This window comes from Papaver somniferum, chromosome 2 (assembly GCF_003573695.1).
Source record: "Papaver somniferum cultivar HN1 chromosome 2, ASM357369v1, whole genome shotgun sequence".
NCBI lineage: Eukaryota > Viridiplantae > Streptophyta > Magnoliopsida > Ranunculales > Papaveraceae > Papaver > Papaver somniferum.
In genome coordinates, this window is record NC_039359.1 from 191,942,946 (window position 1) to 191,969,978 (window position 27,033).

Below are 27,033 nucleotides of genomic sequence, written 5' to 3' on the forward strand. Positions count from 1 at the left end.
CCGGAAGTGTCCATGCGTTAGGTGGCGAACTTGGACAGCTGAGATCTGCATCTCAGATGGAAGGGTAGCCGTTGATTGTTGCGACCCTTCGTTTGGAAGCTAGCGGCATGTGGTAGGGCCGGCATGACTTTGGCATATTTTAGGCACGGCCAAAATTAGGGTTTTGGCAAAACCGTGATGTTTGGCCTTGGGCCGGAAGTTGCCATGCGTTAGGTGGCGAACTTGGACGGCTGAGATCTGCATCTCAGATGGAAGGGTAGCCGTTGATTGTTGCAACTCCTCGTTTGGCAGTCAGCGGCATATGGTGGGGCAGGCATGGCTTTCGCATATTTTAAGCGCGGCCAAAATTAGGGTTTTGGCAAAACCGTGATGTTTGGCCTTGGGATGGAAGTTGCCATGCGTTAGGTGGAAAACTTGGACGGATGAGATTTGCATCTCATATGGAAGGGTAGTCGTTGATTGTTGCAACCCTTCGTTTTGCAGCCAACGACATGTGATAGGGCCGGCATGGCTTTGGCATATTTTAGGCGCGGACAAAATTAGGGTTTTGGCAAAACCGTGATGTTTGGCCTTGGGCCGAAAGTTTCCATGCATTAGGTTGCGAACTTGGACGGCTGAGATCTGCATCTTAGATGGAAGGGTAGCCGTTGATTGTTGCAACCTTTCGTTTGGCATATTTTAGGCGTGGACAAAATTAGGGTTTTGGCAAAACTGTGATGTTTGGCCTTGGGCCGGAAGTTGCCATGCGTTTGGTGGCGAACTTGGACGGCTGAGATCTGCATCTCATATGACTGTGTTGCGGCTGGCATGGTTGGCATGCCTTGGCGCGGAGATGTGGCTGGCATGGTATGCCATTGGCACCATGGTGCGGCTGGCATGCCTTGGCGCGGAGATGTGGCTGGCACGGCATGCCATTGGCACTGTGGTGCGGCTGGCCTGGTTGGCATGCCTTGGCGCGGAGATGTGGCTGGCATGGTATGCCGTTGGCACTATGGTGCGGCTGGCATGGTTGGCATTCCTTGGCGCGGAGATGTTTCCAGTCAGTATTGAGGGTTCTGCCGTGGAATATAGCGTATAAGAAAAAGGTACCCCAGTAATTTTTACGTAGGCATGTTGAATGATTCAACAAATGTGCTGGTGGTTATAGTGACGTCATGTCAGATGTAAGGTTTTAAGATTTTAACCCTAAGCTAAAAACCACCATCAACAGTTATGTTACGGTGCATTGTTGATTTTAGTTACGAACCGTAATTTACTCTGTGTATTTCAAATAATTGCTACGGTTGGTCTTGACTATTTAGTTACTAACCGTATGCCTCCTATGGTTCGTAGTTGATTATCTTTTTGAACTGTAACTCGTTTACGGTTTGTCTCGCGGCTTTTTTTATTAAACGTAAAAGGATATATGCTGACTCGTTTAAACTAATGTAGTATATCTTTGTTCCCAGGTCATGGATGTACCTCCCCTAATGGATGACCAACCTTTAGCAAATGAAGTTCTCACCGAAGATTCTACCTCTCACTATGTAACCGACTTGGTAGGTTAATAATGAATAAATACGTCTTTCATCATTGGAAAACATTACTATAAATTTCATATTGCTAAATTTATTTTCTAACCGAACCATTTTGAACCTATTTTGTAGACATGCAAGGAGAAATAGGATGTGAAGGAATGGGCTAGAGAACGAGGCAAGTTGATTATGTGTATCATAGTTTGTAGTAGTTACACTAATGATAGCAGATTTCAAATGGTTTGTGAGTGTAGTGGAAATCATAAAAGCCATGTAAAAAAAGGGTACCGTATATGAAGCAAAGACAAAGAGGAAGAATAATACTTTCACTAAGAAGTCCCTATGCCCCTTTAAGCTTCAATTTGGAAGGAATGCGGAAGAATATTGGTTTTTGGAGAAAGTTATATGCGGTAGTCATAACCACCCTATACTACAGGGTTTCCTAACACACTCTTATGTTGGACGCCTTACTGAAGAAGAAGAAGAGATGATTGTAGATTCAATAACTCAAAATCGTATGAAACCCATTGATATCCTCGCTTACATAAAGCAAAAAAACCCACAAAATGCTTATACTTTGCCTAACATCTACAACGTATGAAAAAAATTGAAGAATAAGAAATGGGATCAAAGGAACAAAATGCAACAATTAAGGCATTTGGGTGAGCAGAATAATTACTCGGTTTTACACGACGAAGATGAGAAGCAACAAATCAAACATCTTTTATTGAATCACCCCGAGTTTTTAAAGTTGGAACGGTGCTCTTATCAAGTGTTTCTAATGGATTGCACATACAAAACCAACAAGTTTGTGATGCCGTTGTTGAACATTGTCGGGAAAACTTCTACAAATTATCCTTTTAGTGTTGGTTTTTGTTTCTTGAAAAATGAGCTTGAAGAGAGCTATGTGTGGGCACTAAACCAAGTGAAGTTATTCTACGTAGAGGGATAAACTCCAAAGGTTATTATTACCGACTAGGAACAAGATTTGTTAGAGCATTTCTCAGTCGAACTCGCATGCGTTGCTATCTCAAGCACGTTTGTCAATGTTAGTGATCAAAACTATGAGTCTTGATTTATAGCCTATTTAGATGTCTCGGACTAGGACATAAATTGTGTAGTTGAGGTTTAGACTTCACGGCGTTCATCTCTTGAAGATGAAGAACTACTAAGGGGAGCTTGTGGAACTTCATCGACAAAAGGAATGTGGATACTGAAACTTATCTATCACTTGGAAAGAATATTTCTACCATATCTCCTATATTGAGACATATGTCGTTACGATATAGTTTTTATTATACACATTTGAGATTTCAAGCTGAGTTTATCTCGCTTATATATTTCTCAGAATATGTGTTGGCAAGCTTTCGCTTCGGCTGAATTCATCTTACATTCGTGATGAAAGTCCGAATAAGATCATATGAAAATTGCCGAGTTACATCTTACATGGTTTGTGTGATACAATCATTTGGTGTTGCCTTAGAATGTTTCATTATGATAATTTCAATAACTTGAAAATCGCTTTGACGATAAATAGTTTGTGAACAACACTATATAACGTCCTCTAAGAAAGTTTTAATGATTGAAATAAAGAGTTTAGAATCTTGTAACCATGTTTGGATATAAACATAGTGTGTTAATCACATTATTGTACAAGTCCAAAACCGGGAACCTGAAATATGTGTACCCATACGCGTACTGGTGGTTACAGATGTCTGGGAAAGTATGCGTACTCGTACGCATACCGGCGGAGAGTTCACTTCCGTGAAAATCTGCAAGAGTTTGGAATGTGTTGAAGTACGCGCACCCTTACGCGTACTCGCGTAACCAAACTCAAGTCCGGCTACTCAAGTATGCGTACCCTTTTGCGTACTTGAGTGGGTTACTTTCTAAAATCGACATGAACATAAACATTTATATAATAAGGAATGAACATTTATATAATGTTCATGAATTGATTCGAGTGAATCAATCTGATTTTGTTTCGACTGTGTTCTTTTATACTTCTATGAGAATATAACAATTGAACGACTCTTTAACTAGTTTCATTTGAACTAGTTATGGATAAGATGAATATGGTTGATATGAGAGTTATCATATGGCTAACTTCGGTTGACCATTGTTGAGCCAACATGGGTGTACACGTTTGGGTACGGTTACATAAACCTAAATGAGGGTACATTTCATTTGTGTGTAACAAGCTAAGTTCGATCTAACGGTTGAAAGATATTAGCTTGGTTGAATCAGGTTTTTCATCTAACGATGAATAATGAATGCTTTGTTACCAAGGTAACTTGGATTGCAAACCCTGATTTGAAAACTATATAAAGGATAACTCTAGCAACTGGGAAACCTAATCCCCACAGTTCTCTGTCTTACTAGTTTCATAAGATAGAGTTGATTCTCCTTTAACCTTAGGTTTTCCTAAACCTTGTTGGTTAATGACTTGAAAGACTTCATTGGGATTGTGAAGCCAGACCCAACTATTTCTCTTGTAGTTGCGTATTCTAATCTTGCCCGATTCTATCGTTTGAATATTATCTTCTCTAAGATTTGCTCGAGATTAATTTCTCCGATAGGCAAGATAAAACGTGAGCAGTAACATCTTCGTCTCATCATTTGTGATTCCACAATATCTAGTTTCGCCATCATATAATTTAGATTATTGTGAGGTGATTGATAATACTGAGCTGTTCTTCGGGAATATAAGTATGGTTTATCAATTAGTTCCTGTTCACCTTGATTTATCAAAAGACGGAACAAAAACTCTTGGGTATTTCTGTGGGAGACAGATTTATTCAATCCTATAGACTTTTCTGTGTGAGACAAATTTGTTTATCAAGTCTTCGACTTTGGATCGTATAAACTCTTGGTTATGGGTTGATTTTAGTTTCCTATTAATGATTGTACTTGATTGTGTAGTTGAGCTATTCTAATCAAGGATAGAAATAAAGACTATAGAATGCAGTCTTTCAAATTGGGGTGGGGGGAAGGCTCCAGGTCCTGATAGTTTTACAGGCTTGTTTTATCAAAAAAATTGGGATATAGTAGGTGAGGCTGTCATTGACATGACTCAAACCTGTTTCAGGACAGAGCACATTGCTAAAGTTTTTAATCACACCAATATAGCTCTCATTCCTAAAGTTCCTCTTGCTGAACTTGTATTCCAGTATAGACCAATAGGGCTTTGCAATTTTATTTACAAAATTCTTTCAAAAACTCTTGCTAATAGAATTAAACCCTTCATGAATAACATAATTTCTCAAAATCAAAGTGCCTTTATTCCTAACAGGAGTATTTCTGATAATATTCTGCTAGCTAATGAGGCTATATTTGCTGTCAATCATTGTGACAAAATTGAAGGCATAGCTGCCATTAAACTTGACATGTCCAAAGCTTATGATAAGCTATAATGGTCCTTTCTTGAGAGTGTTTTGAATATAATGGGTTTCTCAAACCACTGGATTAGACTCATTAACCAGTGTGTTTCTACAGTTTCCTACTCTGTCATTCTCAATGGTAGCCCCACAAGTTATTTTCAACCTGAAAGAGGCCTCAGACATGGAGACCCACTATCCCCCTATCTTTACATCATCTTCTCTGAAGCCTTTTCTTCTTACATTGATAGCCTTCACAAAAAAAGAGAATTTTAGAAGGCATCAAGGTTTGTAAAGATGCTCCAGAAATGACACATTTGTTGTTTGCTGATGGTTCTCTTTTGTTTTCTAAAGATACTATTCAAAACTTTCAAATTATCAAAGATTATCTTCAAAAATACTTCTTGGCCTCTGTCAAGAAATAAACTTTGATAAATCTGGTATTTTATTTAGTAGGAAAATTCCTGAACATAGGAAAGCTCTTCTGGCTAACATTCTAGAGATTAATAGCAGAGATTTGGGAGAAAAATATCTTGGCACTCCTATTGTGTTCCGAGCTTCTAAAATTCAAACCCATATGGGTATTCTCCAAGTTGTGGATGCCAGAATCTCTATTTGGCTACATAAGCTCATGTCTCAATCTGCTAGAACTACTTTGATTAAACATATTGGTCAAGCTATCCCTCTTTTTCAAATGGGAGCCTTTCTTATTCTAAAACATCTGTATAAAAAAATGGGCTCCCATCTTTGTAAATTCTGATGGGGAGAGATTTTAGTTCCTAAAGACAGGAAACTGCATCTTTTAGGATGGGACATCCTATGTTCCCCTAAGGCTGAAGGTGGTCTAGGCTTTAGAAATGCTGAGTTAAACAACCTGGCTATGCTGGCTAGGAATGCCTGGAGAATTATTGAAAATCCTACCTGTATGCTAGCTACTGTTCTCAAAGCCAAATACATTCTTAGAACTGATTTCTCGAATGCCGAGTGTACTCGTAAGTGCTCTTGGACTTGGAAGTGTTTGCATGTTATAAAAGAACTTATCAGGCCTTTTATCTCCTGGATTGTTGGGGATGGTCAATTTATTGACCCCTGATGTGATAAATGGATCCCATCATTAGGTACTGCTACACCCAACCCTCTAGTCTCACCTGATCCTAGTATTAAAGTTTCTTATTTCATTGACTCTCATACCAGAACCTGGAATCTGTCAAAACTCAACACCCACTTTGATAATGCTTCTGTTAAGAAGATTGTCACCATTCCCTTAAGCCAGTTTTGCACTCCTGACAGGAGGGCTTGGGATCTTTCAAAGAATGGAAAGTTTTCTTCAAAATCTGGCTATTTGGGGTTAGAGGTCTTAGGCTCTCCCCATGTAAAAACCTTTGGATGCGCATCTGGAAAATCAGGATTCCATACAAAATCCATAATGCATGCTCTGGCCTTTGTCCCTTTACTAGTCGAGTTTGGTTTTTCTCTGATTTTTGCATCAATACTCAGATTTTTCAAAAAAAATCTTTTACTGACTGTTTTGGTTAATTGAACCTTTGTCTGGACTCCCTGATGAAGCTCAGTGTGTTTTTCTTACTATCTTGTGGTCTCTGTGGACTAGTAGGAATAATTTAATCTTCCAAAACATGCAGGAAACCCATATATCTGTCTTAGTAAGATATATGACAAATGGATTACTATCTCTATCTTGCCGTGCTTTTAACTAGAAAAACCTGTCTTACTATCTCTCCTACTATCCTGTTAACCTATGTGACAAATGGATTCCCCCCTCTGTTGGTTGGATAAAATGTAATACCGATGATGCCTATGATGACATTTCTGGAGCAAATGGTGCAGGTTTTGCGATGAGGGACTTCTCAAGCAAAGCCTCTTTTTGTGCATCCCTAGTTTTTGAGGTAAAGTCTGTTGAAGAAGCTGAAGCCAGAGCTATTTGGGAAGTCTTGAAGAAAGCCTTGGAGCAACAGTTAACTCATATCATCGTCGAAAGTGATGCTAAGACTCTCATCAACCAGTTTTCAGCTGGCCAGTTTGATGGAGAATTGCGTACGGATGCAATTTTCAAAGACATTCAGTTCTTTTCTTCTAAATTAGTAGCTCGTATCTTTAACTTTCAACCGCGTGTTTGTAATTCTGTATAACTCAATGGGCAAAAACAAAAAATGCCTCTATGTACTGGTTTGTGCCTCATGTTTGGTTACTACCAACAGTTGAGGGGGATCATTAGCCTTTTTGAGGCCTTTATCTAAAAAAATAAATAATAATAATAATAATAATATATATATTTCATTGAGCTGAAACCTGCTGATATTCTTGTGCTTAACTGGGAAGACGGAAAGGATGTTTGTATGGATGTCACAGGTGTTTCGCCCTTCACAGGTGATGGAATTCGCTCTTTCGTCCCAGGGAAAGCTATATCTAATGCGATTTCACGTAAACACTCTAAGTACTTGGACAAGTGTATTTCACATGGCCATGGATTGAGTGTTTTGGCTTTCTCTACTCTAGGAGAGTTGGGTGAGGATACTTTGTGATTTTTCAAGCGTCTGAAGAATTGTTTAGTTAGTAACGACGCTAGTATTGGTTTTGGTAACTCTATTTTTCATAGATTAGGCGTTGCTATTCAAAAAGGTGTTGGAGCCCAGCTTGTTGCTAGGTTACCAACCAAAAGCTTTGTATAATAATAATAATAATAGAAATTGAAATATTTATATATTAATTTTGTAAAATAAATAAATATATTGTTTTTCTCATGTGTGTAAGCTGAAATTCATATGTGTTTTATTGTCTCAATGAACCACCATAACTCCTTGAAAATCATTCAGAGAGTCTCTCAAAATCTCTAAACTCACCCAAAATCTCTTAAACAAAAAATCTACCAAACCCAATTGCCCAACCCTCGTAATTCTCTACCATTTCAATTTTGAAGGAGCATATATAATTCTCTACCATTTCAAAAAAAAAAAAAAAAAGTTTCACTGAAACATTCGAAGACGGAATTAGAACCTCATGATTAGCACTTTATAGTCTCCCAAACTCGTCTTCATGTCGCTCTCGTAACTTGTAAGGCATATCATGTTGTAAATCTGAAACTTTGTTTTCACAAGATAGCTCATGTTGTCTTCTTGTTATCTTGGCAAATTTGTAGATTTTTTTTATTTTTTCTTTGTTTTGACACAACGACAGTTTTTGTCAAACATGCAGCCCTAGCGTTACCTACAGATCAGCATTAAGTTAGAACACGAATATAAAGGAGAACTCGTAAACTTTTCACCAATAAATCTCACGAGATTGTCTAGAGTTCAAGCAATTGTAAGATACTACTACTTCAACGGATTAAAAAAAAAAAAACACTATTTATTCGCCAGCTTGTTCTTCACACTACATCCTAGTTAGCAATTCGGGATTCGGCAAACGTACGGAACGGCAAACGTACGAGTATTATACGGTTTTGTAAAATCCAGATTCGGTCCAAAATTCGGTCAACGGGACGTGATTCGTCAGTAATTCGGAACAGCATACGTACGTGTATAATTCGATTTATAAATGTGAGTTCGGCTCTGAAAATTCGGTATCTATATATAACAAATAATTTGTATTTATAAGGTCATAGACCAATTTTTATGCATATGTGTGAGTTACTTAAAGGAAAAATAAACTTAATATGATGATATTAATAATAGATACAACATTAGTTATCTAAGAGGACGTCGTATGGTGGTTTAGATGCTTGGTTAGTGAGTTTGAGATCTCTCTCACCTCACCTTCAAATCTCTTCAGTCGTTTTTGTTTCATAAAAATTACAACACGTCTAATATTCGGTCGTGTATGCTCGGGAGGCAGTAAATCCCAAAAAATGGAGTCTTTGAAAAGTAAAAGCTAAAGAATTTATGGCGAATTAAGCGGACGTATCATTCGGGATACGTAAAATTCGTGAACGATTCGCGAATAATCCGGGAATGCCACATAATACGCGACTTGGGTTCGGAATTGCAAACGTACGCGAATAAAACGGTAAAATTCGTGATACGGAAAAATTCGCGAATGATTCGCGAATCATTCGCGAACTTACTAACTAGGCACTACATAGAACTAATTTACATTCCTTTTATATTACAGCTTCAGTAGATATAGCTAGCTGCCATGGTGTTGGTAGTGTTGGTAGTATTGGTAGCAGTAGTTCCAACATATGACCAATGAGAGAAACATAGAAACATGTCTTCTTATCAATTGTTAGAACTGCATTACAAAGTTGATGGTGATGCACGTTTTACTCAATATTGACATGACGTAATGTTTCCTCACTGATGGCACTAACCAAAGTTTCAGAGTTTTGGAGCTTCCCAGTCTCCAAACTCTAAACCATTGCCTGCACATTACAATACGTTAAAAACTTTGCAGTGAAGTTTACACGATATAGTACAACTATGAACATTAACTAGTTAACATGCCTTGACAGAAAAATGTTTAAAGGCACTTGTAACACAAAACAACATTAGCCTGTGCAAGCAAACTATCTTCATTGGTATTATCAACTTTACAGAAACAGCATATTGTGTGAATCTGGATTGGTAGATAGATGAAGGACATAAATTACTAGGTGGCTGTTATCAGCATTGACCCTTAGAGCATCAATTTATTCCCGCTATCAATGTTTGTAATAGCTTATTCCCACAAAGATTGAAGAGCCGTAAAGATGCAAGATGAACGTACTCCCAACTATGAACAACAGCAAACCCAGCACAAGTAGTATGCACCACATGAATCGTGAAGTTGAGAATAAAGATTACTAGAGTGTACAAACTGATGCATACCATAAGGAGATGAAGAGAGTTAAAAACAGCATTTTCACCCAAAAACTTGCAGCAACACATATGAGAAAGGTTGAAGTGGGACACAGATGAGAAAGGTTGAAGTGGGTTCAAACTTACCGACTCTGACGATTAAACTAAAGTTCAACTTTTGACAATTGACCTAAAAGAAGAAGACAAACTGGAATGGAAAGAAGAGCATTGCAATGGAAACGATTATAGTCATAGAAAAATGTTATTCAAATCACCCGTGTATTAGCTTTCCTATAAATGTCCCTTCTAAGACATGCTATTGCTATAGATTCCATACTAAGTAACTTCAGCCTTGTGCCACCTTAGTTCTGATTCTTTTTTCCAGATAACCCTCCCTAAAATCTGATTCTTTTTTAATACCACGCAAAACAAAGGACATGCTTACCGTCTGGGTCGAAGAAAAAGACTTGCTTAGTCTTTCCATCAGGCTGCGTCTTCTCAAACGTCTCAATACCTTTGTCCTGTAAATATCATATCATAGTTTAGCAAAACTTTCCAGAAAAGTTAGAGAGGAACTTCTAATTATCGACAACAATCAAAAACCTCCACCAATTCTCATTTTCAGAACATAGACTAAATCTGCTAAAAGAATGACAATATTGAAACTTCAAACACTCTCCTCTCCTAATATTCTACTATGGAGTAAAGTGTTAAACTTTGAAATGTGTCATACAATTTTGTGTAAGGATTTGTTATTTGATTTGGTCTTTAGATATTTTAGCTTTAAGGGTTACCTTCAGGGCTTTTCTAGTTAACTAAGGACAAATGACCAAAGAGACAGAAAGGAGTTACCTTTAGGGTTTGAAGGACAGTATCATAATTTGAAACAGCAAAACAAAGATGATGTCCTCTTGGAAGATATTTTGGATCAGTAACACCTCCAGTAGTACTCCATGGACTTTCTGGAAGCTTGGCTTCTGGGTTTTTCTCAATGAGATGAAGTGAAGAAACGGGAGAAATTTTAAACCAGACCACTTTCATTGGTCCGAAATCAGGGGTTTCAATCCTTTCAAACCCAAATATCTGCAATAAAAATAACATCATTTTACAATTTCAATAAACTTTATAAAAATATTTACATTATTAATGAAGAAAAGGTTACCTCTTGATAGAATTTAGTAAGACGTTCTACATCTGGGGTTTCTCTTGCTATGTGATGAAGATAAACTCCTGCTGCTGCCATTTTTGTTAGGTTTTCAGTTTCTCTGCTTGTACTGATCTTCAACCGAATACAAACAACATCTTATAGTGGTTACCAGCCAAACTAATTTCAAAATCACATTTATGTCCATTGAATCAAACGGCTCTTTTTCACGCAAGTTTTTCATCCTGTGGTTAAAAATTACTAAGCTGGGAAGGGTGATTCATTCAGTAAACTGTTAGTCAATTTGTCAGTTAGAAAATTATATAACTGCCACAGCATGAAAAATGCTTCTGTTAATCTGGAGGGACAAGTTTCTAGATATCTGAAAAAGAATGATTACCAATAATCGTTACAAGAGCATAGGTTATCTTTAAACCGATGAAACCGGCTATTATCTCTAACAATAATTTCTCTACCAACTATACCTGATATAAACTTAATTGCACTATGACAATCTCCACAGACTCTAAGGTTCTTATTGATTCTTATAGGTATTCCAGGAGATGTGGAAATGAGCCCGAACGCTAACGCGAGTTTTTCGCTATGGTACCAAACTTCAGATTCTTTTTCTTCCTCTTCCAAATCGTAAAGAGCGAAATTGGTGTCTGGGATGAATCCAGCTGATTTCATGTCGCGTCTTAGTTTGGATAACATTATCTGGATTTCGGAGTTTCTTTCATGGGAGGTATCTTTTGCTTGGAAAACATGCATAGAATTTTTCATTTGAATCCAACTGCAACCAGGGCCTTTCTTAATTCCTACATTCTTCATTTCCTTCCTCACATATGTAGCTTCGTCCCACCTAAATCAGATGCTTTGAAATAATCAGACAATTGGAAAAAGCTACACACATTTTTTTTCACAAGAAAAACTAATTTGTTCAAGAGAAGTTATGATGAAGAAAAACAGAACTATAGTTAATCCCGGTAAGGATATTAAAGTTCGCAAGTCAACTCGTAGGCATATTTCCCTTGTAAGCTGGCTTTCAGGTGAGCTCAAACCTAAGGTTAAAGTTTCAAATCATTTGGTATTACAGGTCAGTACCAAATAGAGTTTAGGATCGGCTATGGACTACAGCTCCAGGGTTATCGTCACACACAGGCCTTGAAAAACGAGTCAGGCAGTCATTATTACAGGGAAAAACCACTTGCTGCAAATGTGCAATTCAGAGAAAAGGTCACCTGTTTTCAGTTTCTGACACGGTTTATGTCCATTTCACATTAAGGGTTGGGCAGCTCTTGTAAGCATATTTTTAAAGATCAATTCTAACCAACGGTTTAAATCATAGTAGGCTCCGAGTCCTCCTGTTGAATTTATGAGTTTTGGAGTTTACCTGCCAGCCGCTGCAAATGTATTTGAGAGCACGACATGGTTGCCCGAGTCTAAGGGATCGAGTTGAAACAAGTTCTCAGCTACTAATTTCCCCAACAATGGCTTTCCGTGAACTCTACATGCCCCCAACAAAGCTCCCCAAACTGAGACATTTGGACGAATCGACATTGATTTTATGAATTCATATGCGTCCTCCACCATTCCAGCTTTCCCTAGCAAATCCACCACACAAGCATAATGTTCGACCCCTGGCTCAATTTGATACCTTTCCGGCATCATATCAAAGATCTTTTTCCCCTCCTTCACGTATCCAGCCCGACTACATGCTGATAGTACGCACACAAATGTCACATGATTCGGCAATACACCATTTTCACCTTCAGACATCTCCTCAAACACTGCTAGAGCCATTTCAGCATTACCTTGGTGAGAATACCCGCCAATCATAGCATTCCAAGTTAACAAATTCCTCTCTGGCAATTCAAAGAAAGCTCGTTCAGAATCCTCTACGCTTCCACATTTTCCATATATATCTACCAGAGCACTTCCAACATACACATTCCCTTCCACACAAGACTTCACAGCTAGACCATGCATAGATCTCCCTAGTTCAAGTCCAGCAAGACTAGCACAAGCACTTAAAACACTTGAAACCATAAAATCCGTAGGCTCAAAACCTTCTTTTCGAGCTTTCAAAAATGTCTCACAGGCCTTTTCTTCCTCATAGTTTTGTACATAGGCAGAAATCAATGAACCGTATGAAACATTGTTTGGTTTATAGATTCCACTAAAAACAATTTCAGAAAACTCAACCTCCCGACACTTCCCGTAAAAATCAATAAGACCGTTACCAACTGAAACATCATTATTCGACCCACTTCGGATCAAAAACCCATGTAACTGACGCCCAAGCAAGATATCAGAACTATCAGCACAAGCATTAAGAAACGCACAAAAAGTAATCGAATCTGGACTCCCGCCCACACGGCGAAATTCAAGAAATTTACTGATTGCATCGTGAGTATAACCATCAAGCACTGAATTTGAAATATAAGCATTCCACGTAGCAAGATTCCGTATGGGCATTTCATCGAACAATTTGTTAGCGTCTTTTCTAATTTCAGTTTTACAGTACATGTCAGAAGCACTACACCCTACAAACACATCAGATATTAACCCAACTTTCACAGCAAGCCCATGAAGTTGTTTCCCAACTAACGGAGCTCGAATACCTGACGAAGCTTTAAAAGCACAAGGGAAAGTGAAGTCATTAGGTCGTATTGATTCGCGGCGCATATTAATGAAACATTCTAAAGCTGGAATGAAGTGGCCATTTTGAACAGAACCAGCAATTAGAGCAGTCCAAGTAACGACAGAACGGTCTACAGTTAGCGAAAGTACAAGCTGAGCTGAGTTTTGATGATCAAGTTTGGAATACATGTTGACAAGGTGATTGGATAAGAAAGAAGGTAACGAGATAGTAAAGGTTTTGATTATCAGAGCATGAGTTGCTCGACCGTGACGAAGAGGCCGAACTAAGACGGATGATTCGATTAACGAGCCAAGCGCTTTTGGAGTGAGGAAGGAGGAGGACATTGCTTCCAGTAAAGGTCATGGCGCCTGTTTAGATGTTTGGCGCATGGATAAAGAAAGAAACGGGAGAGAATTCATATGCATATAGGAGGGAACAAAATAGTCTTGCAGTTATACAGACTACAGTTCTTGCTGGTTAGTGTTATACGAACATCAGGTCTCAATTGGCGGCAAGGGCAGAATGCTACCCCAAAAATGCGAATTTATTAATGTCTCTCAATTGGGGAAAGCCGTTTTTATCAGGGGGAAAGCTGAATCTGGGATGGATTTATATCCCCTATGCTAATCTCTCTATTTGCTAAAAGCTAATCACTAGTTTGTTAGAGTTAGATTGGAAATCCAACATATGTCGACAAGACTTTATATGAATCACTAGAATTTAATTAACAAACAAATAATCTAATACATGTGTGCTTTGTGTTTCCATCGTAACAGCGATTGGAGATTTCTCAGTTTAGGAAGACCCGAAATTAAACAGAAAAATTCTAAACACCGGAACAAATCTACCTTGTTGATCAGTCCGTCGTCAATAACATCATTAGTAATCTTCTTTGAAAAGTCGAGGGTACTCAAATATATTTCAAGCTAAAACTTTTCCTACCTATAAGTTCTTTCTCCGAAAATGGTTGTCTATGAACTGAGTCGAGACAATACAACTAATCGGTTCACATTTCGTGTGATCGTCTATGGATATGAGATCGAGACAATACAACAGCGAAGTATGTTTACTTGATACAAAGGTTCGCACTTAACCAAACACAATAGGATTGCTTATCAAGTAAATATGAATTAACGTTTGTGTAATTTACTTTAATTATAATAAAACAATTATAATGCGGAATATAAAAGTAAATGACACAGCAAGATTTTGTTAACGAGGAAACCGCAAATGCAGAAAAACCCCGGGACCTAGTCCAGAATTGAATACTCTCAGGATTAAGCCGCTACACAAAATTACACTAACTTCGTATAGTTGAGACCAAGTAACTAACCCTATAGTTCACCTAGTTCCTTCTGTATTCCCACGCCTCCAACTTATAAATAAGTCACGTACTTGGAACAATTCCTTTGCTTCGTATTCCAAACAGTAAAGGAACAACAAATCTTTTTGGTATCAACTCTATCCAACCAAGTGATATGAGTCGGACAAAGGCTCTTCCGTTTATCTCAACATAAACTCCTTCGACAGGTCCTTAGATCTATCTTATATTCAATCACCCAAAGGTAATCGTTTAAGATTAAGTCAACAACACCTTTAATCCGAAGAATCGTGTTGATGTCGATCTACTCAATTAATCAATCCAATCTACCACAAGGATAAACCGATTATTAATTGGATCCTCTTTTACCGAAACAAGTATTGTGCACACCAAAGATTATAAAACCTAAGTCATATCTTCAATATCTTCTTTGTCTTCAAATCTTCTTAAGTCTTCAATAAAAACCTGCACACAATCACTTGAATCTCTTGTGATCAATCACGCACAAAACGGAGTCCGTTAAAAATGGATTACCACAAGATCGTCTTTAGAACTAACAACAGTCTAAAGATCCCTGTCGAAACTCTGAACTAGTTTGATTGAATCTTATATCAGAAGAGAAGATTCTCAAGAATAAACAAACTAGGTGCAATCAGATTCCAACCACTGTTAGTCAATAAAATCAATCAAAAAAAAAAGAAACCGCAATTATCTAGTTTCCCACCAACGGTACACGCTAGAGCTTCTCAATCCCAAAGAAGACTTTAAACTGCGTGGCCGTAAGACATTTCGCCTAATTAGGTTACTCTCCTCTCCGAATAGGCGGCTACACCAGTAACAACAACAAAAGAGTAAATCTGTTGTTACGAAGGATTAGTTTGCTAGAAAGGAAAACTTCGAGTATTTATAGACAAGGAAGTTTGGACACCAAGGAATTTCCAAAACCGAAAATACTCTCAAGATATTCATTAAAACACAGATTCGGTTTTCATAATTCTTGGATATGCTCTGTCCAAAAATAACGATCGAAATCTCTCGGAAAATCTAATTAGTAAATGCACATTACTAATTCTGTAATTTCCCTACAAAATAAAATTGATAACCTTAATTAAAAGATTCTTAACTTACTTATGTTTCGATCCTGGGATTCTCTTCCCTTAGCCGTTAAGGAATATCTTTGAACAATTAAAGAAATAAACATTCACAGCACGTGTTCAAAGTTTGTCGACATCTTTACTTTGTAAGTTCTCTTTCACACTTACAACCTTAAAACCGATTTGCCACACTTCCAAACAAGTTTAGAATTGGTTCATCTGACTTTCAAGAACTATTTGATTGATTCAAACCAACATTCAATCACAATCATGGGTTTACGGTTCTACCAAAACAAGTTTTGGTTCTACCTCCATATGAGTATTGTGCATAGTCACACTAGCTTTCCAAAAATTCGGTTGACTAGGTACTAGGATCGGTTCCCCACATATATATGGTATCTAACTTATATGTGTTTCACATGTCCATAGGATCTGTTCCCCTTTGCCTAAAAACGTGTTGCACATGTCCATAGGATCGGTTCCCCTTTCTGCTATAAACCTTGCTGCACACCATACAAGGATAGGTTACCTTTGATGTACTGCATCCCTTACAAGGATTGGTTCCCCTTTCATTTTAATTGGTTAGACATAAAAAATCTGATCATACCACAGGTGATTATTTAAGATCGGTTTTACTAATAAAAGTTATACCAATACATAAGTCAGGCCTTTGTGAATAGTTCTACCAAGAACACAACAAGTTGTAAGCGGTTATACTTTTTCACACATATTGGTTGTTCATAAGATATGCAATGAATAACAAGACCAATAACACCTGGAAATTTCCTTTTCGGTCCACCAACAAGTTTATGAACTTACTTCCTTAGAACACTTGTAAACATTGTTCCCTAGGATGAAATCCTCACCTCATACCCATACATAATCACAATAGCATTCAAATGATTATGGCGATGTCTTATCTACAAATTTTAATGGTTAAGCAATAAACCTCGTATTGTATTCCTTAATACTATGTCTATCTAGAGTTCAAATGTGCTTCGCAGTTGTGTTTTCAATATGCACGACTTGAAAGATACGTTAGGGAATGAAACAGTTCAAGTCAAATATCACTAACTTCAAGTGGAATGATGATTTTTGTCGTTGTAGCTCCTTGCTTCTTCACATCTTAAAGACTTCGCAATACTTGTAATGTCTCATATCCTAATACTTTCAAGCTAACCTATACGAAGTTGACTCTAGTACATAATCAAGCGACTCTTAACATGAGTTTTGATTCACTAAAATATGACAACCAAACTTGACATACCAACGCTTGGTTGGTTCAACCGAGCAATGCTCTAAAAATCTCCCCCTTTGTCAATTTTAGTGACAAAACTTTTACATCATATGGATAAACAAATTAAAAGAATTCATTACAATCCGCTTGATTCCCGATTCAGTAGCACAGTAAAACTGCTTACATTCAATCCTTGAAAATGCCGATGTTGACATTATAATAACAAAGCTAATACTTCCCCTAAGGAAGATAGGTATATATTCAATCCGCACGTCTTTTTTATACCAATTTATATGATATGTTACTCCCCCTTAGTCCGTGCTTTCACTCTTTCGTTAGATAAAACATTCAAGTATCAATGTTCTTTTCCCTAGCTATGCCAATCAATATAAAATCAATGCCAGCATCACCTGTTTACTCCATATATTTCTTCCCCTTTTTGTCACAAAAAATGACAAATAAAGGAAAAAATAAAGGACGACACAAAAAGAATCTTACAAATCTCAGAATAGACTTGCAAACATGTAGAGTTAGGCACGAGGGTTCCACACATCACATTCTGATAACCAATATCAAAACCGAAACTACAAGTAGTCTTATTTTGATATGTTACCAAGGAAACAATTGTCCGAAACAATTTTTCCAATTTAGTTTAGCAAACTAAAAACAACTAAGCACATTAGTCCCACTAGTGGAAATCAGCAGTTTCGCGACCGACAAAGCAAGTCATTTAGCTCGTATCTATGACTTGCTTTGTCGGTCGAAGAAAGGGTCGATGTTTGAGCGTCTTTTTCAATTATGACGTGCCTTTGGGGGTCGTTGAAAATATTATATCAACGACCGATTTTAACGGTCAAAACTTTATGACTGTCTTCAATCCGTCATAGATATAAATCTTAATATAAAAAAAATAGATTCAGATTAGATGACTGGCCTGACTGAATCTAACTAAATCTGAAATCAAACAGATTTGAAACTCAAATGAGAATCAAATGAAAACCAAATTCAAATGAGAATCAAATGAAACTCCAATTAGAATTCAAATGAGAATCAAATTAGAATTCAAATGAGAATCAAATTCAAATCAAATTAAGCCTGCACATAAATAATCATTCAATTTAACATTCATTGATTCGTTGGTTTCAAATTACACAAAGGATTATCTCAAATGGAGCTCAAATTCAATTTACAATCTGGACTAAAATTATTAGTTCAAAGTATGAAAACTTGGACTAAGTTCATTATTGAACATCAAATTCTTTTACATAGCTTCACCTTACAAAATAGAGGGACCAGTTCATATATCCCCAAAATATAGCTGCTCATTGTGATGGCGTTCTGAGTTTAATGAAAGTTGTAAGAGAAAAGTGATTATGTTGTCTGTACCTTGTCAAACAACTCAAAAACTATTCTTGCAAGGAGGAATCCATTCATCAATTGAAAAGTGGAACTCCTGAGGCTTCGTCACCTGACATTTTGAGTAACAGTGAATACTAAAACTCGTTAATACTAAGAGTAAATGTTATCTGAACCTCACATGCTGGCGTCAAAAACTAAGAAAGCTAAACTGACCTTTTCATTCAGTGGCCTAGCCTTGAATTTTGGAATCTTTTCTAACTGCTCAAGCTCGGTTGTGTTTTTCACTTTGTAACAAAAAGGGAGAAAAATGTTGCTCACCTTCACAGTCCAGTTCTTGTTAACCAGCAGATTCGATGACAAATCACAATGAACAATTGGCGGGTTACAATGACGAAGATAATTCATACCCCATGCCTATAAAAGAGATAAACCATGCCAATAAATTTTGTAACCAACTTTCTATGAATACAATTCATATGAAAAATTATAGAAGTTGTGGAGAAGAAGAGTACTCACGGCATATTAACCCATGTTAGCACGCTCAAATAACCCCAAACCAACCAATCCAACTACAGGTGCCATACCGAGAGGGCTAAAAAACCTGTGATTCAATCACGAAGAACTAAGTAAGCTGCAATTAGAACATATGCCAGCACAATATTTAGAAACGAATCGATGCGTACTGCGAAAAAAGCCACCATACTTGACTATATCCTAATATGATACTATGATCTGTAAGCTTGCAGCTACAATCAGGACTCCTTGAGTTTCCATCATACTGTGTAAAAATCTCTGCAAGTAGAGAATACATGTGCATAAATCTAACTGAATCGTCAAAGTTAAGCAGCAGAAATGGAAAGAGGTAGAGAGATAATCAAAGTTTTTCTGCAGAACTTACTTCATGAGGTTCAGTGATTCGTTGTAGAGATGAGTCTCCGATAATGCAAAGGATAAGTACAATATAGGCATAAGAACCACCAATGACTGCCGGTAACCTGGTTCCAAACAAAACTTGAAGAAATGTGTTTATGCCAGATACAAATAGTAGTGTTGGTATAACTCGTATCTTGACACACTGAATGGAGCCTACGAAGATAAAAATCTTCCATTAAAACCAAAATCCAAGTAAACATCAAAAATGAATACATGAGGAAGGGGGACAATATTAGATAATCTCATGTATAATCTACTAAGAGGGTAACCCTCACCCTAAGTATTTGATAACCTCAAAACAAATACAATAAATTGGTAAAACGGATTTACATTACAAGGGGGATATGAATTGTTCTCCTTTCAGAAGGAAGAAGAGACCTGATATCCAGTTCTCCTTGATGTGAAACCATTGTTGCCAACTTTGTAAATATTCCACTTAGTTAGGAAATAGTGGATTCCACATTCTGAAGAGCAACTTTCCGGCTTTGAGAGTAGTTGTCCTTCCTCGGAACAACCTACTGCAACATAGCCGCCTCCATCTGTGGGGTTGGGTTATCCACAGCTAATTGCCGTATGAATTCTCAAATTTTAACACTATGTCACATTAACATTGGTAGTAGATATTTATTTAGTAAAATGGATTAATAAAGTACAATTTTACGGTTGAGCTTCTAAACGTTCAAACACAAATACACTTAACATGGGAACATTTCAGGATTGCAGTCTTCTTGACTAATCAATCAGTTTAAACTGAAAATGAAGCAAGGCCATGAGCTGCCAATATCACTTGTATGCATTAACTCGGTCAAATAAAACCACAATCCTTAATCCCTAACATTCAACACCTATATAAGATTCAACTCAAGGCTAGGGTCAAGTCCTATACCTGAGTTATCAAATTCTATACTTAGCATGGCACCCATAATTAGTGAAAACATTTTGTTTTTGAAGCATATTAGTGAAAATATAACATGCTTTCTGTTTCAAGTGTGGCGTCAATCAAGCAAATATGAATACATACCTTGGTTCACCTTTCTTCCTGTGTTCTTTGTTCAAAGTCTTGGTGAACCATGCCAATTTAGAAATGCTTTCCTGCAAGATGATGAGACAAGGTGCAAAGTTATCAGCCCATCATAGATGCAGGCACACTATCTGTCAAGTGTGAGATAGCTTGGGGAATCCATGGAGGACTACACAACATAAAGGCAGAACCCAAAGAGAAAAATGAATTGCCTGCTTTAATGGGAAATTACTCTCCCTCATTGCACTTTATCGCAAGTTAAAGGATGTATTAACTCAGTATTGGGCAGGGACAAGAAGATGGAATTCAGTGTTGTATGTAGATTTAACTAACACATTGTTCACTAGTTTGACGCTTTGGTCTTCCACATTTTAATAACATATGGTGTTTACATTTCTGTATAAATTTCTCTCTTTTTCGTGTTTTCATCATATTTTCTATGAGGATAAATGCATAAAAGCAATGTTAGTTTTGAATGAGATAATGCCATGATGATTGACTATAAAACAGTAGAGACAGTGTCGATCTAGCAGTACAGAAGAATTCACATATATGATTTTTATACCAAGATACAAAAGAAAGATCTAAACGATTTAATAAAGTACGAGAAGAAATGTTACCAGCAGTAACGAAACATCTATTGTATTGCATCCATGAATAGCAAACATGAAAAGCCAATCATTTTTATATGATTCTTAAGATTGTTTACAACCCCTTTTATAGCCGATCGTACCCTGCAAACATGAATAGCATAGGGACCCAACAGTTAGAGTTATATACCGAATCAAAATCACTCAAAATCAAAGTCACTCATCCATTCTAACCAACAACAACAACTTACATTTCTCGTTGTTTTCTTGTTTCGAATCTTCACTGATTTCTTGTTAAGAGTTTCTGTTTGAGACAAACCAAGGCTCCTACTCATTCCTAAATTCTTAAGTCTTCATCATTACATCCATCCATCCAACCCACACTTTTGACCGGAAGCAAGCTTCTCTTCTTTGCTGTTTCGTTTGCAAGTAGACATTTACATTAACAAAAGTTGTATTGATGAAGATTGATAAACATGGTAAAATCATAGCGAATGTGTGTTTCCTTACACTGTTGGGTTAACGTAAAGGTCCTTTAAATTCACTTTTGAGTTCATTGTTTGTGTTCTTCAAATCAAAGAATGACTGCAAAAGAAACATGGATCACATTACATCGTTTAGGAAATCCAAGCTACAAAAATCAAATACAGGCAGATTAAGAACAAATGTTCTCCTGATGTTGATTGTTGAATGAGTTGTGTGTGAATCAACTAGTGACTATTTTTAGGGTTTCAGTAAACCTAATAAGAAGGTGTTGGTAGTGGTGGTAGAATTAGAGCTCGATCGAGATAATTTTTAGCGTTTCAACATTAGAGTTTAGATTCCCAACATACATAAAACTTAGACATGTCAATGGAGAAAAAGAAGATGAAAAAGGTCTTCTTGTGGTGATGGAAGTAGTGGATGGTGGTGGTAATGGAAGTGGTGTGGTGTTGATGAAGGGAAAAAAATGAGCTGCTGTGTAGCGCCCCCTAAGCTAGCAGCTGACTAATCCAAGAGATTAACTAAATAAAGAGGCACTAAGAATCTAAAACATTTACTTAAGCATTCAATTAACAAATGCGGTACAAAACTTAACCCAAAACTAACCCGCTCTGAAACATATATATCTATACAAGAAGTCCTCTCAAATAATACATATACAATAGTCATTTGGTTTACAGATACAATATGTAATATAATAAACATAATAGAAGTTAACCAACTAACGAAAACAACCCTTGAAGCTTTCGCTGCGCAACTCTGATCCGTCTCTGAAATTGAAAGTGGGAATGGGTGAGCACATCATCCCTAAAGGGGTGCCTAGTAGGAATAACATTTAACTTTCAAGTAATCATGGCAAGATTTGGAAAACAATAATGTTTTCCCAAAACATTAAAAATTGACCAAGTCACTGAGATAAACAAACATGTATATGGACAAACTCCTTCTTCAAACAATGTATAATATTCGTGATAACCACACTCATTAGCTATTGATATCATCAAGACCATGATGACCCACTCTAAGCAATAAAAGCTGAATTCATGTAGATATAAATGTGAAGGAGCGTATCCTATATACCACAAGTGGAAATTCGTATTTCCCATAAAAATTCATATGACAACAACACATTACAAGTCCTTTCCAAACCATGGAAAGATTAACATAAACAACAGAATTATCGTAATGCAATTTAAACAAAGCATGGAATGCACAACAAGACAATGCATGAATTTGATAAACATATTGTAAAAGAAAACATCAACGATTACAAGAGAGTCAAAAGTATTCCCACCTCTTTTGATGACAAGCCACGCCTACCTCGAGATCCACGATCCACTAGTTCATCCTTTAAATCGATCGTTGTTAATAAGACTAACTGTTAATCGCACAAGAAGTCTAAGAAGCTAGCCAAAATGGCTCATATAAGAATCATACAAGTCTATCTAATTTCTCTAAGCCCATTCATGGTTCTACACTTCTTCATTATCCATCTCTTGCATATCTAAAGGTTTAACTAATCCTATTAGATTGATTTTATAGTCCATAGTTAAGTCTTAAGAATATATACAACTTTGTAGAAGAAGCCAAAGGCTAATTCATATCATAAGAGGTACAAAACATCTAATTAAGAAAACTACCATAAGCCCAAGTCACTAAAATCAACTAACAGTCACTAACGGTCAAGGGTCTACTAACAGTCAACGTCGGGTCAAATTCCAGGGTCAGTGGTCAAATAAGTCTAACAGGAATCGGTCAATGATCCGACTCAGGTCAAGATAAGGAAACTTAGTGAGTTAACTCTGTCAGATTGACAGAGTCAGAAGTACTAGGTCAAATTAGAAACAGTCAGATAATCCGACTGGGATGACTCATAGGCCTAAATACAAGAACATAAGTTTATAACATCTTCCTTCCTGCTTCAATTCTACCAAGATAAACACAATATCAATTCATCCATTTAAAAGAAACTTTATAACTTATTCTCAAATACAAATTCCGCTTACCAGCAATTGCAGCTTTAAGCTTGTCACTAAGGCCACTGCTAACAACATTTCAATCAACTTCTTCTCAAACATCCCCCAAGTACACTCAAGTTCCAATAACTATAACACTACTAACTTCTAGTCTACACTTCAGTTGCGACAGCAAACAACACTGCATATCCATTACCTCTTGCAGTTCAACACACCTTCCAGTCTTGGAAAACAAGAACTTCCTTACAACTACATAACACCATCTCAATCTAATTCTACCAGAACTTCAAACCACTATCATTTATATCTCACCTGCACAATTCATTCTCCAAAATTCACCTTCAAACTCCACAACTGAACCAAGCTATGATCTATCTCAAACCAGATCACTCCAACACCACCAACTGTGCAGCATCACAAGAACCACAAGTTGTACTCCACAACTTCAGCAGATCACTCATATCCCCTACAACATCAACATACTATTATAACTCCGGAACACTAAGCAGTTATAATTCCGTTCACTTCACAACACCACGGTTACCCAATTCCATTACACATTCATCTCATAACTGATTCATACATCTAAAACTCAGCAGCAACACAACTCTGCAACTGTAACTCTAGTTCTGCAACAACCAACACACCTCTGTAACAAACTCAATTCCATTTCCATTTCACATGCACAATAAACCTCCAGCTAGACCTGCACTTGTGTATACTAACACTAACACTTCCATATATGTGCAATAACACCAGCAACGCAAACATAATCTCTACTTCAGATTACTACATCTTCTCATCATACTCACAGTTTCATTCTATAAGTATCTCAATCTCAATTTCATTACATCTCCAATAACAACTCATAACTCAAAACTTCATTAATGAAAGTAGATAACATTACAAAGTTAGCTGAAAAGAACAATTACCTCTAAATGATTATTCACAAGCAACTGAAATCAGGTTCTTCATCTTAAACTTGTCTTGATTTTGCAATTCATCTCAAGAACAACTACAACCCTTCAATTCAGTTAATTCAACATCAAAACGCACCCATCATCACCATCGGTTCTCAATTAATCCAATTCAAATCCCAAATCTTCCATAAAAGAGATCCAAACCTTAACTGCCAGTTTCAAGCTAATATTCAACCTCAATCTCCAATTCAGATAAAACCCATCTCTAATCTTACTTCTCAATCTTCAATTCCCAATTCATCAGTTCATCATAAACCCAAATTCCTAAACAATCTTCTGAGAAACCCTAATTACCTTTTATTGATTCTTCAGCAGAACTGCTTCATCTCTTCAATTAACCCAACCCTTATTCTTCTTCATCACCAATCACTCAGAACCATCGTTAATTACTCAATTATTCTATGTCTTGAACCCAAACTCAAATCCTAACTATCTGGTTTCTATACAGATCGTCATCTCCTCTTCTTCTCTCCTCTCTTCTCATAACCATCAACATGAATAGTATCACACACTCACTCATACGTTCACTCACCAACTCCTTTTAATGTTCCTCTAATTTCTGATCTCACCATCTCAAAACTTCCCACAGAATCGCCTGACGCACGAACAGAAGAAGAAGAAGAAAGAGAAAGAAGAAAAGAAAATGAGAGTTTATCTGTTCGATTTGGTCAGATAAGAATGGTAAAGGTACCCACTCAAATTTTAAGGGAATCCAGGTCGGTTACTGCAAAATACTATTTTGCCCTTCAAATAAAAATGATGATATCTTCTTCATCCAATATCCGATTGACACGTTCGAGTAGTCCATTCCGTGTAACTTCCCGAGATCTATCCAGCGATACCAATTTCGTATCTAGATCGTTGTTAGATAAATTTTTATTAATTAATGTTCGTGTTAAACTAATCGAGTTATTCTCGGCTAATACGTCTCTTGACTAGTCTAATAGTGTTGACAAGCTGGCGAGTCTTTACATTCTCCCCACCTTATTCATTTTCGTCCTCGAAAATCTAACCATCCTTCTAGTCTTCAGAAACTCCCCACCTTATAGAATAATCCCATCTCTTGTCTAAGCGCAAACAACATAAAACAAAGCACAAACCTATATGGCCTTCTACAACTAAAATTTAAAATTTGTAGCTCTAGGTTCAACTATGCATATTTTAGCATCTACCCAATAAGGAAGTCTAATTTTTCTTACACTAATTTTTATTTCAAAAAGATAACGGTTCTAATTACGAGAGAAAATACTCTACAATAAAGTTTCTAAGTATAATTTGGTATATATCAGTTCATTAATAGAAGCAAGTTCCCCTTCAATGCCTAGTGATACAAGAATGCAGTTGTTGTCTAGGTTCGCGACGCCTGACAATGCCTACCTACGTAACAAATATTACCCGAACACATTTGAATTACCAACCTCGCTATTCAGCGCCGGGGATTAACTAAGTAATAATTATTTATTTTTATTTTTTTTTTAAGATTAATTAGTCTCTAAACTTTTATCATAATTGGTGTAAGTCTTATAAATTTACTTCGTACAATATATAAATAGTTCACATCATTTTAAACAATTTAGTTATCTGAATTTATTTCTTTCTTTCTTTTACCAACATAAGTAATCCCAAATTGATTTTACGCTAATTTATGATATTTGATTATTTTAACTTTACTGTAATACCATATATAAAATTTCCAAATATTATCTATTATAAGTTTGATACTAGTTTAATTACTCAAATAATATTATCAAATGTGTTATTATTCTCATTGTTCTTAAATTGATAGTCTAGTTGGTACACTAAGCCTTAATCTAATTTTACGTTCACGTAAAGATTGATATAATAGGTTTTATTTATTCATTTTAAATCTGTATTCTATAACTTGTTAAGTATTGGCGTTGGTAATTTAAATTTGAGACTGCACAAAATTATAATATATCCTAATAGTCTTTAGATTTGGCTATTAGTGTGAAGTGTGAAGCATCCTATTAATATACAATTCATTTTCTTTTAATTCTAATATTACACTAATCATCCAAATACTATTATCTACTTCATGTATATTTGTTTCGTTGTAAAGATTTACTGGATCATTTGTTAGATTATAGATAATTTTGGTACAAGGTTACTAACAAGTTGAGTCTTTTATTTTATGCATTTTATCTTCACCTTGTACGTCTAAAGCCTATTATATCAGCTGTCTACTTTAAACACAAGATATATTTCTAATTTTCCATTAGTTTAATTTACAAATTTTAACCGTAGATCAATGTTATTAATTTTTGCATAACTATCTAATCGTAATTATTATTTTAATCGTTTTATATCCTTATTGAAATTTAAGTTAAATTAAGTTCAATATAATGCTAATTGAGAAATGCCAACATTACTTTATTTAAATTATTATTACTATTATTATCGTCTATAATTATCATTATAATATTTTTAATATTAACATTGATGGTCGAAACTATTATTCTAATGGCTCTTGCTAATATTATTGAGTCCAAAAATATTATTAACATTTATGTAATTATAAATTGTTGACTCTACATATAAGTCAAGGTACT

General features: G+C 36.4%; 2 protein-coding genes and 1 long non-coding RNA gene across 7 annotated transcripts; all 3 read right to left on the bottom strand.

The window, feature by feature from the left end:
• Positions 1 to 8,900: 8,900 nt before the first annotated feature.
• On the bottom strand, positions 8,901 to 10,987 carry LOC113354330 (lactoylglutathione lyase-like). The gene is made up of 4 exons (XM_026597686.1): positions 10,844 to 10,987; positions 10,534 to 10,764; positions 10,127 to 10,202; positions 8,901 to 9,266 (listed from the first exon to the last, which is right to left on the bottom strand). The coding sequence occupies exons 1-4, from the start codon at positions 10,922 to 10,924 to the stop codon at positions 9,223 to 9,225; spliced, it is 432 nt and encodes a 143-aa protein (XP_026453471.1). The 5' UTR covers positions 10,925 to 10,987; the 3' UTR covers positions 8,901 to 9,222.
• Positions 10,988 to 11,194: 207 nt separating this feature from the next.
• On the bottom strand, positions 11,195 to 14,076 carry LOC113354331 (pentatricopeptide repeat-containing protein At4g14850-like). The gene is made up of 2 exons (XM_026597688.1): positions 12,219 to 14,076; positions 11,195 to 11,687 (listed from the first exon to the last, which is right to left on the bottom strand). The coding sequence occupies exons 1-2, from the start codon at positions 13,811 to 13,813 to the stop codon at positions 11,222 to 11,224; spliced, it is 2,061 nt and encodes a 686-aa protein (XP_026453473.1). The 5' UTR covers positions 13,814 to 14,076; the 3' UTR covers positions 11,195 to 11,221.
• Positions 14,077 to 18,223: 4,147 nt separating this feature from the next.
• Positions 18,224 to 21,611, bottom strand: LOC113350077. Of its 5 annotated transcripts, XR_003360595.1 has the most exons (10): positions 21,535 to 21,611; positions 21,276 to 21,438; positions 21,055 to 21,168; positions 20,435 to 20,505; positions 19,792 to 20,007; positions 19,379 to 19,555; positions 19,164 to 19,272; positions 18,997 to 19,081; positions 18,694 to 18,894; positions 18,224 to 18,589 (listed from the first exon to the last, which is right to left on the bottom strand). It is a non-coding gene; the product is annotated as an uncharacterized LOC113350077 (long non-coding RNA). The 5 variants fall into 5 exon arrangements; XR_003360596.1 differs by lacking the exon at positions 19,792 to 20,007 and having other exon boundaries at positions 19,379 to 19,475; XR_003360594.1 differs by lacking the exon at positions 19,792 to 20,007 and having other exon boundaries at positions 19,379 to 19,566.
• Positions 21,612 to 27,033: the final 5,422 nt, after the last annotated feature.